The 12,147-nt window shown below is 42.9% G+C and overlaps 1 protein-coding gene across 12 annotated transcripts in view; it reads right to left on the reverse strand.

The window, feature by feature from the left end:
* Positions 1 to 12,147, reverse strand: part of LOC147019097 (chloride channel protein ClC-Kb-like) — a 106,485-nt gene that overhangs the window by 74,189 nt on the left and 20,149 nt on the right. For 10 of the 12 annotated variants that reach the window (XR_015062630.1, XR_015062631.1, XM_085899371.1 and 7 more), the window contains 4 exons: positions 7,499 to 7,638; positions 2,818 to 2,895; positions 2,352 to 2,430; positions 941 to 1,066 (listed from right to left, as the gene is read on the reverse strand). Coding sequence is in view for 10 of the 12 variants with exons in the window: in XM_085899371.1 (XP_085755497.1) it covers positions 941 to 1,066; positions 2,352 to 2,430; positions 2,818 to 2,895; positions 7,499 to 7,638 (423 nt within the window). In the remaining 2 variants the exon portion in view is untranslated. The remainder of the gene's footprint in view (positions 1 to 940; positions 1,067 to 2,351; positions 2,431 to 2,817; positions 2,896 to 7,498; positions 7,639 to 12,147) is intronic. The other 2 variants (XM_085899368.1, XM_085899366.1) reach the window with 1 other exon arrangement.

Genomic DNA, 12,147 nt, shown 5'->3' on the forward strand with positions numbered 1-12,147 from the left:
AACAAAAAAGTCCACAAGAAGAAGATGAAGAACAACAACGTGAGTAAGACTTAGAGATCCTCCACGAGGATCTAAAAATAAAGTCCTTTTGTCAGTGTTTTGTATGTACTGTATGCTGTTGAGATGTTAAGGGGTGTGTTCAGTTACCAAGCAGCTAGCTAGCGCTTGCCAAGCCAGACGTTCCTTGTCAACGGTTTCTAATGAAGTGCTTCCTTGAGTGCTTAAGCCACTTGGCGAGTGCTCTTCAAGAAACTTGGTCACTGAACACACCCCAGATTCATTACTAGGTGATGAGGATAAATATCTCTACCATCACTTCTTTCAGCCATATCGATGAATTTGTCCCTCTGGGGGTGGGGTGGGAGGAGGCAGGGAAGGGGTGGGGTGAGAATAGGTACCCGACGTCGCCTAGCAACACCAGGTACCCATTCTAGTATATATATATATATATATATATATATATATATATATATATATATATATATATATATATATATATATATATATATATATATATATATATATATATACCGTTGTTTTCCTTTGAACAGATTCCTAACATCAAGCAATGTAATGCTAGTCAATGTAAAGGCATACGACATGTAGTCTGTAGTGCGGCCTTGACAAGACCATCATAAAATGACAAGACATGTGATCTTTAAAATGTCCATGCTGCTTCACATTGGGGAACAATACGAATATTCGGGTTTGGTGGGGGAAGGATGGGGAAGTGGAGTGGGTTGGGTGTTTCATCTCACATTTGCGTTTGCTGTACGTTTGGTAACTTACTAGATCCAAGTAAGGTATATCATAAATATGGTTCTAAACTCTTCAAGAAAAGACGTGATGGACTAAATGAGTGACAGGACATCACAGTCATGTGATTAAAACCACATGGACTGGTCCCAGGATACCAACGGTTGACTGTCTAGGGCTGTACCCTGTTGGCTGTCCGACACGGCAAGCAGACGGAAGATGAGAGCACCACAGGACGCTGAAAAGAACCCACGCCAATAATCCCTCACGGCAAAATGGGTCGACATCACCTCTATGCTGAAGAGTACACCTGGAGGGCACACGACATTGTCAGGTAATGGTGAGCCTTATAGTGGTATCCCCAACCACCCCCAACTACAAGAGGTTTGTTTGGTTGAGCTTTTGTGTTTCCAGTACATACATGATACTTGAGGAGATAATAGGTATTCCAAACAAGGTGGACAGATCCGTTATCAGTTTTAATTTTTCTGTGGACCATTTTACCCCAAGATGACCCTCAAACATTTTCATACTGTTCGGATGTAGCGTTCTACATATGCAATTATATGGTGCGGTTTCAGAGATACAGAGGTTTTTCCAACATGGCTGCCACACCACGTGGCCTATGACTTCATGATTATTGTCAAAACATTCCACACGAGTAGTGGCTGCAATGGTGAAAATTTTGTCTCGATCCGACAAGCGGTTGTGGAGAAAAAATGAAAGTTTTGTGTGGTCAAACAAACAAACAAACAGACAAACGGATGCAAATGCAATACCCTGTCCTCTGGCGAAGGTAAAACAGTTGATTGCTTTCAAGGGGGAAATTCACATATTACGTATGCAACAACATGGAGATTGAAGCCTTCCCACCCACCCCAAATGACATTAACTGTCCAAGACTTAGACAGTCACTCAAATTAATAGTTCAGTTTTCACTATACAGTACCTCTCTCCCACCTCGATCCTGGTATGTTTTGGACTAACATTCAGTTGTACACCAGCTCTCTCTGATTCTGACTTACCATACTCTGTTACAGCGTGGGCCCATCCCTAGAAGGGATCCATCATGCTGCTGAAGCAGCTTCTTGGCAAGGGTTATATTGGGTGGTTTGCCAGTGCCTTCCCAGCAGTAGTTAGGGCAGGAATTTGTAATTTGTCCGTGGTGCCGGTGATATGTCGCCGACTCTTCCCGAAGTCCACCGTCGTATATTTGACGTCCACCAACTAATGTTGGCAGAAGGGACGCCCGGTTTAACGTCCATCCGAGGGACGACACACACGTTGATGCATCACCCTACCTGTGAAACACTAGGAAGACAGTTTTGAGCTGGGTCAGGATTCAATACCTTCACATGAAACGATTGCCTCTTAGTTTTTAGAAGCGGCTTCACAATGGCACCTCAGTGGCAAATCCTTATTTATCGTACCGTACCTTTACACCTGTTTGGTTTACCTCGGTGTTACGAAATGCCTGTAACAATAATCTTATAGACGTAAAATACGACGGTCCGAGTTGGTAGGAGATTAAATTGAAGTTGAACTAGTTGGTCAAAGATCGTATGCACCACAGTTGTGTTGGTAGAGCCTGTTACCTGTCACAGGAGCGCCGAAACAGCATCCCACTCCGACAGCAGCTGCCGCGACAAGCATCTCGTACTGTCTGGACATGTCCTGCACCCAATACAGGCGAATCATGCACACTGCATGCTCATGACAATCCATGGCCTTTCCACCAGTGAAACTGCAGAGACGTCAGCCTTGCAAGCAATTGCTGTCAACACGGTTCGAATTGGCAGACCAAGAGGCATTCCGAGCCATGCATATGTCCTGAAGAGACTGAAATTAGCCTTTTGGCTCCTCTGTGAAACAATGCAATGTCCAAAGCCTGAAGTCAGGCAGTCTCCATCCCTAATACAAATAAGGCGTATCTGGGGAATTGAGCGTTATTTTTGCTGCTGTCCGGAGCAACACTTTTGATCGGCCACAAATACAGGAAACTGGTGTATAATGAAGCATGAGGAAGCACAGGGTGTGGGTTCAACCCGCCTGCCCCCTTACCTCATGCGTTCCTCCCAGGCGAGCCATGATGCGACCGAGGAACGTGGCCAGGATGCTAGAGATGTGCACAAAGGGACCCTGCCAAACCGAGACATGGCAAACAGTCAAAAATCTGAGAGGTCATATCTCCTGTAAGCGCGATGGGTGATTGTTATAGCTTTCGATACAAAATGGACTTCATCATTTGACTCATGAAATTATTTATATATATATTTATATATATTTATATATATATATATATATATATATATATATATATATATATATATATATATATATATATATATATATTTATATATATTTATATATATATATATATATATATATATATATATATATATATATATATATATATTCGGACTTTTACCTTGCTCAGTGATGCAGGATTTGCAACACTTTCTGCACACACAAATAGGTGAGACAAATGGAATATTGTTTGTGTGATTGTACTCTGGGATATTTTTACGACTAATTTTTTTAAGTTTTATGTGAAATCCAAGGAAGGTCACTATTTGGGTCATTTTCTTCTTCTGGTATATTTGATACCGAATAAGAACCCAGTGGCATCCCCGTGAACCACCAGCATCATTGTATATTCTTGTACATTTCATACAATTGTTTCGTGCCCCTCTCTCTGGTGTCTCAAAAGTGCTGCCCATGCCACACTCATCTCATGCTTTCTCCCATATACCCAGCCCTGCTCTTAGGGGTTCCTCCCCCATCCTTTTTCTTCCTGCCACTCATCCACTCCCAACCACAAGAGTTTTGTTTGGTTGAGCTTTTGTGATTACAGTACATGCATGACACATGAGGTGATGATAGGTATTCCAAACAAGGTGGCACAGTGATGAAACTAAAGGTTAAGAAAGTACCTCAATTATAAATGGTTACACAAACTCTGGAGGGTGGGGGAGATTAACGAGTAAAGGATTATAAGGAGAACAAGAGAGAGAATTGCTTTGCAACACATGTCCCCTACTGATGCGATATGTTCTATGTCCAAAAAGGGTATAACTCTCTGAAAAATTGACGAAACACCCTGAAACTCGAACTTGTTGTGTAAATTATCATCATAAAACTATGCACCAAGTTTCAGTTGAATATGTCAGAGGGTGTGGGAAAAAAGTCTGAAAAACCACAGGTGGGATGGATGAACGGACAGACAGACGGAGAGCAAACCAATAGTCCTCTCCAGTGAAACCGGTAAGGGACTAATATAATAGGACGAGGGTGAGAGGAGTAAGTGTGGGAGGAGTGGAGAGAGAAGGAAAATAAGGTTTGGAGGAAATTTGATTAATGAGAAAAGAGGGATATAGGAGGGAGAACACATGAATAAAGGGACATATGGAAGGGGAACGTATGGAACTTATATGGGAAAAGAGTGCAAAACGATGTGTTTTTTTTAATGGTTAGTGATTGAAGGTGTTCATGGTGTAAATGAAGAAATCACACGAACTTGGATGTTCATGAGGAGTTTATCAACAGATGATTGAGTCCGAGTGAACGAGGATTCCTCAAGCAGGTTGAGGAGGACCTTACGGGGTGGGATGTGATGACAAGAAGTACAGCATGGGTCGGTGGGCAAGAAGCATAACTACAACCGGAGATGTTGCTCGGTCGCATCAATAATGACGACAGAACGGGTTGATTGCCAACTCCTCAATGCGTGTCACTAAGGAAGGGATTTTCAACTTCACAGACAACACAAGGGAAAGGAGTTCTTTCATTCACTTGAAAGTCACTCTTCTGTGGCTACAAATCGTGGGTTTGACATGGTGTGGTTGACACTGTTCTCGAAATGAGTCAACACAGTTGGACAGATCCCGGGGCTTTCACGGACTGGCTGGCGAAACGCCGACCTTTTCACGGACTGGCTTTCACGGACGAAACACTGACCTGAGGGTTTATAATTGGGTCAGGAATCGAACCCAGACAAGACATCTCAAAGGTAATATTGTGTAAGACCGTTGCCACCGCTCTGTCTGATGGACAATGACTGGAAATTACAGAGAGGAGGATTAACATCTCTGTACAAGGAGTTTCACAGGAGCAAGATAATTAATTAATTCATTGTTTGGGATTGGGGGGGGGGCAAGAAACAAACTTTGAATCCCCTTTGTAGTCAGCTGATTCTGATCCTAATGTACCAAACTGTGTTTCAGAGCATCAGTGTTGTTGAAGCAGTTTCTTGACAAGTGTTGTACTGGGTGGTTTGCCATTGTCTTCCCCAAAGTAGTTCTGTTCTTTCCTGCATAATGGTAGCTTGGCTGCCAGGTAGCTATCATTGCTTGGAAGCACAGCTGGGCCACTGATGCTGTGCCCTTCTAGCAGTACACTGGTACTCATTTTGTCAACCCCACCCTGGTGTTAATTCAGCAGCCAACATGACAAACTCAGGACCCGAAGATCCGAAGCCAGCCACTCTAACCACTAAGCCAACACCTGGGTCTCCCAAAAGTAGTTCAGGCAGGAATTTGGAATTTGTTCATAGTGCTCAGATTGTCGCTAGCTTCCGAAAGGATTTGGGACCTGGGCCCCCTCGAACGTCAGATACAAATTCCAGTCATGGCATCCTCCGACACCGATTCCAGCAATGGCATCCCCTAATCAATGATGGCATCCTCTGAAATAAATTCCAGTGATGGCATCCTCCGATCACTGATGGCATCCTCCATCACCGATTCCAGCGATGGCTTCCTCAGTTCAATGATTGCATCCTCCGATACAGATTCCAGTGATGGCATCCTCCACTCAATGATGGCATCCTCCGACACAGATTCCAGCAATGACATCCCCTAATCAATGATGGCATCCACCGACACAGATTCCAGTGATGGCATCCTCCGATCAATGATGGCATCCTCCGATCAACAATGGTATCCTCAGACACAGATTCCAGCGATGGCATCCTCCGATCAATGATGGCATCCTCCGACACAGATTCCAGCAATGGCATCTGCTAATCAATGATTGCATCCTCCGACACAGATTCCAGCGATGGCATCCTCCGAAATAAATTCCAGTGATGGCATCCTCCGATCAATGATGGCATCCTCCGACACAGATTTCAGCAATGACATCCTCTGATCAATGATGGCATCCTCCGACACAGATTCCAGCAATGGTATTCTCTGCTCAATGATTGACTCCTCTGACACAGATTTCAGCGATGGCATCCCCGAATCAATGATGGCCTCCTCCAGAATAAATTCCAGTGATGGCATCCTCCGATCAATAATGGCATCCTCCCACACAGATTCCAGCAATGGCATCCTTTGATCAATGATGGCATCCTCCGAAATAAATTCCAGTGATTGCATCCTCTGATCAATGATGGCATTCTCCTTTCAATGATGGCATCCTCTCCTCTGATACAGATTCCAGTGATGGCATCCTCCAACACAGATTCCAGAAATGACATCCCCTAATAAATGATGGCATTCTTCGACACAGATTCCAGTGATGGCACCCTCCGATCAATGATGGCATCCTCTGCTCAATGATTGCATCCTCCGAAATAAATTCCAATGATGGCATCTTCCAATCTATGATGACATCCTCCGACACAGATTTCAGCGATGGCATCCTCCAATCAATGATGGCATCCTCCGACACAGATTCCAGCGATGCATCCTCTGCTCAATGATTGCATCCTCCGAAATAAATTCCAGTGATGGCATCCTCCGATCATTGATGGCATCTTCTGACACAGATTCCAGCGATGGCATCCCTTAATCAATGATGGCATCCTCAGACACACATTCCAGCGATGGCGTCCTCCGATCAATGATGACATCGTCCGACGCACATTCCAGCGATGGCGTCCTCCGACAGATTCCAGTGCACCTTTTTCAATCGAAAGCATTGCAAAGTGCTGTCATCTGTTTTCTCCCATTGTACTTCTCAGCCGGGTGTAGAGACATCTTAAGACACTAAATGATCTTTCACAACTGGGTACTCACTGGGGTAGTAAGCACGACCTTCACCACATTGTTTTTACGGTTCGAAACATAAGACGGTCGAAGTGCTGGTACGCATCTTTCATGTCAATATTTTCACTCTTTCTTGTTTTGGAGCTGGGTAATTTTTACCTTATCTAGCCAAGGGGTTAAAATAGATTTGGGGCACAACAAAAAAAAAACTTCAGGGCATGTGCCCAGCAACACCACTGATAGTGCTGGAGCCAGCTTGCCTACTCTCATCGAAGGACCCCGTGGGATTTTTAATGTCCACCAACTAATACCAGCACCTTGTTTAACGTCCATCCAAGGGACAAAACATCCCCATTAATGAATCACCATGCCCATGAAAGCACCAAGATGACAGTTTATAGCTGGGTCTGGATTCAAACTCAGCAGCGGCACAGCCACACTCTCGGCCAATGATGCTACCCTGCAGCCTCGTGCTGCATACTAACAGAGGTGATCAAGATTACAGAAAATACAATAACAACTCATACTTTTTCAATGAAGACACAAATTTCCTCTTGATCCTAATAGATAGCTGGAAACAAAGCCTTTCTTAAACAACTGTGCTCAACAGGAAATGGGTCACAGAGCAGCAAATGAACCACAAGTCTCTCGAATAGACGACGGTTAAGAAGTGGTGAAAGAAACCGGGTCATTACGTTTACCTTGCAGTCAAAGCAAATCGTAACTTATTGCCAGGAATAATATATTACCACTTTCCCCAGAAAGATTGTGCTGCCACAGCTGAGGACGCAGGTAAGTCCGACGGATTTGGCGAAGAACGTTCTGAGGGACAGGTGTTCTTGCAGTACCACTCCCCCTAGTATGGTTTTCAACTCAGGAATCCCAGAGCCTGAAACAGCAAGCCGTTTGGAGAACTTTGACAAGTCGAAATGCCACATAGGTCACATGTAAGTATATGAATAAGTACGTAATGCAGGTTTAATTTAGGGTTCACACATTCAGTTCAATCCAAAATCAATTTGTTGTCCACTTCAAAAACAAAAATAGAATATTTATATGTCAAAAAAAGAAGAGCTCCATATGGATCTGGATCCAGACATGAACCAAATCAAATGAGCTTGTTCTTGTTCGGCCATGGGCCGAGCCCTCAAACTCTTACTTTGTGCGCTCTGTGTCAGAGAAGTACTTTCTTTCAATGTTTTTGATGAGATGGAAGATTTCTGAGAACATTTTTGAATATTCCCATTTTTAAAAACTGCACATTATTTTTTTGACAAGTCTGATAATAAATCAACCAATCAGTGCGGGTGTATGTAATAGAGGCTCCATAGAGAAGTTAGCCAATCACAGTCATAGTGCAGTGTGTACATGTACACGTCGTTGGGACATCACAACATGGCGTGCTGCATACACGTAGTGGACCAATGTGCAGACAATCAAATTTGATTTTCGGACCTAAGTTGGCAAAATTTTTGTGAAGTTGTCGTCAGTGGAAAAGCTTGGGCACTAGAGAAAGTACAATTGCCACCAAAGTTATTGACCGATTCAATTTGGAGCTCGTTTTGGCGCCAGATCTTCTCAATGTTGCTCCTAACTCCGTTGGACATCACCGTGCATGTTATGTGCGCTTCACCAACAAGACCAAGATTGAGAGAGCTAGGAAGAGAAAATCAAACTAACGAGTGTGAGTGGTAGTGCAATTAACACGAGTATCATCATATTACTGTCCATCAATGAAATTATTCACAAAATATATCGTTTTTTAGCTCGCCTGTTTGAAGAACAGAGAGCGATAGCGATACCCCCGGCGTGAGCGTGAGCGTCAGCGTCAGTGTGAGCGTGAAGATGTTAAAATTTTTGGTGCAAGTTATTTTTTTCTTTCTAATGTTTTTATCTACCACACTATTTTTTATACGCCTGAGATATATATATATATATATATATATATATATATATATATATATATATATATATATATATATATATATATATATATATATATATATATATATATGTCAGGGCATATTATGTGTCCTCCGTCCGTCTGTGTCCGTCCGTCCGTCCGTTCCTGTCCGCACTCTAACTCCCAAAGTTTTAAACTTTCACGTTTCATATTTGGTACATAGGTACAGACTTTGGAGACGGTGTGTCATGACATACGTTCGTCATCTAAAGTGGTTGCCATGGCAACCAGGATGCTGTTGTTTCATCCGTTCCTGTCTGCACTCTAACTCCCAAAGTTTTCAACTTTCACGTTTCATATTTGGTACATAGGTACAGACTGTGGAGACGGTGTGTCGTGACATATGTTCGTCATCTAAAGTGGTAGCCATGGCAATTAGGATGCTGTTTTACATGTAGTAGCATAATTCTGTATATACCTTCTTGTTCGGGCTATATTGTGCTCACTTGCGCTCTTGTTACTGATTACAATATACAAATACATATATTGCTTTAAAATTATTTGCATCAGACTTCACTGCAATTCTTTATAAAAAAAATTAATTATTAGACGTCTCTTAAAAACGATAAATGTATAAACAGGCGAGCATTGGGTGGCTTTGACACCAACTCTGTTTTTTATATTTTTACAGTGCAGTGCACGATGAGACTTGTACATGACTTGCAACTAATATAACCCTTTCATCTGTGGTCAAAGGATTAATACTACGTTAATAGTAAGTCTTAAACTTTTACCAGATCATTAATGTGATTAAATTTGTATTTAACTAGGACAATAAGCTTTGCTCCAAACACACAAACCAAATCTTCCCGTATTACGCACAAGTACTATCTGGTCAGATTCTGCAAACTAATTCAATAGGTAAAAGGGGGTCTATGCCTTTGATGGCAGGACCTAGAATATCTCTTTGTGTAGGTTCTGGGATCTTCTTGGAAGGGTTTCTGAGAACATCATGAACTAACTGGATAATGAGACGTTCCACTTCTGGAGCATGTGCATTCAGACGGTCGACGACTTGCTTCTACATATCAGGGCAACAAGGCAAGCCAGTTGGAACCGTCACCTGTCGAGCATCCGTTCCATTCCACCTTGGTTCTTTTCATACGACAGAATCAATTACGCAAGGTATCTAACGAGAGAGACAGAGAGAGACACAGAGAGACTGACAGCCTGACAGCCTGAAATCTATGCAGGGTTTCAAGCTGGGAATTTTGTTGCCCAGAGACAACAGAATCACGGGTTTGCTCGAATTGCTTTTGAGCAAACTGCAAACCGAGACTTCAACATGAAAGGAGGACTGACAGGATTCACACTCAAGAAGGGTGCAGTGCACAGATGGACATTATCAAATGACGAGAGAGTGGCCGGAGATGGCTGGTCATGACACTTCATCTATGGCCCGTGGTGATTCGCCAGAACACGAATAGAGTGTGATGAGAAGAACATTCAGAACATGATGGACACAATTCAAAACGTGGTCGACCCTTTCAATCCATCACGAGAACGAGTCAAGCTATGTCACATAACATCAGGTCCACTTGCATCAGCACCTGCCGCTGCAGACCTTCGTGAGACGATGGAAAAAGGCGAAGTTGCCTTCACAACATTCTGCCAGAAGAGACTTCAATTAAATGACATCAGTTTTCATGACACCATGAAGATGAAGCTGAAGACTTTCAAGGATACGGCTAAGTGCACCATAACAAAAGTGAAGGGCAATTAAATTCGCTTTAATAGCTGACCGGAATCTGTTCACAAGACTGATTGTTGTTGGTTCAGTGAGAAAGGTTAACATCAAAGAGATGCTGGTTCATTCATTGGGTCCATTGCCTATACTGCTGGCAAACCATTATGGCTCTCTTGTCCAAACAAACAAAGCCAAACTCATGCACTTCCTGGAGGGATCAGTTGATCCATCGCCCACAGTTGAAGAGATCCAATTTGTCTCAACATGGGTATGGGATTCAATAGCACTTATCAGTCATCAAACCACATCCAACACTTGGAAAGTTTGCTGATGAAGTGTTGAAAGTCCTGGTGAATCAGGCAAAGGTGAACAAGTCCAGAGTTGTGCACTTTGTTCATGACAGATATACATTTGCCTATCAGAATAAAGAATGCTAAAATAGGAAGAAAAGCAGAGGGAGAGACACAGATCAACCAAAATATTTTCTCCTCATCAGAAGACTCCAAAACAATGGTCTAAGTTTCTACCTTGCGGTGACAACAAGGGAAATCTGCTCCAGTTTCTGTTCAAACAGTGGTGCAGGACTGGGAAGCTGATTGATGACATCACAATTATTGTTGGACATCGTATTGAGTGTCATTGTCCTGCGATTCGAATGAATGACAATGATGTGGAAGCTCTACCAACCCAACTCTGTTCTCAATGCAAGAAGCTGATACGAGACTTCGACTTCACTGTTCGTATGCTGCAAGTAACAGTGATCACATCATCATCATCAGTCCAGACACTGATATCTTGGCACTATGTGTGGCATTTTGCAAGGATATAGATGCAGAGATTTACTTTCTACACAGACAGAGGAAGTAATACATAGACAATTGCTGTCCGTCGCATATTTGACCTTTTCGGGAAAGAAGTGTGTTCTGCGTTGATAGGATTTCATTGTTTTACTGGATGCGATGCAGTGAGAGCTTTGTATGGTGACGGTAAAGATCTTTACATCAAGTAAAGACCAGTGCTCCACATCTGAAAAGCTTGGCATGACGTTTACAGTACCACCATCCTTTTATCAAAGACATCGAAGCATACACCTGTCGAGATGTAAACGAAGCAAGATGCAAACCACCAAGCTACCATTCACAAGAATGTCACCTTACCAGCAAACCAGAAATACCATCACGAAAGAACAATGGTTGGAATATTGAAGATGGTTTGCTCACCATAGACTGGATGGGTCTTCCTCTAACACCATCAAGTGTAATGGAACTTGCCCACTTCTCTTGCACGAAGACACCACGTACTCAAGGAGGGTGCTCTTGGTTGCTCAACAACCTTCCATGTACTGATTTGTGTTCCTGCGAAGAATGTGCAAATCTGGCATCTGTTCCACACTTGACCCAGATTGAGGAAGAGATTGACACTCTGGAATTGGATGAAGATGCTTAATTACTTCCTTGTACTCCAGGGGGTTTTTGTTTTGTACTTAAGTCCATGGGTCATTTATTAATTTATTACCCCAGCCACCAAAGGTGGAAGGAGGTTATGTCTTCAGCCCTGTCTGTTTGTTTGTTTATGTGCAGGATATCTCAAAATGTTGTGTACAGATCCGGACGAAACTTGGTGGGTGAGTAGGTGACAAGAACAAGCCGATTAAATTTTAGTTTAGGTTCGAATCTAGATCCGGCCTATCAGTGGGATACAAAATGTAAACTGCTCAGCTTGGCAGAGGTATGTGCTTCACCGAGTGC

Source organism: Eptatretus burgeri, chromosome 10 (genome assembly GCF_056783735.1).
Source record: "Eptatretus burgeri isolate ZD-2024b chromosome 10, Ebu_testis_v1, whole genome shotgun sequence".
In the NCBI taxonomy this organism is placed as follows: domain Eukaryota; kingdom Metazoa; phylum Chordata; class Myxini; order Myxiniformes; family Myxinidae; genus Eptatretus; species Eptatretus burgeri.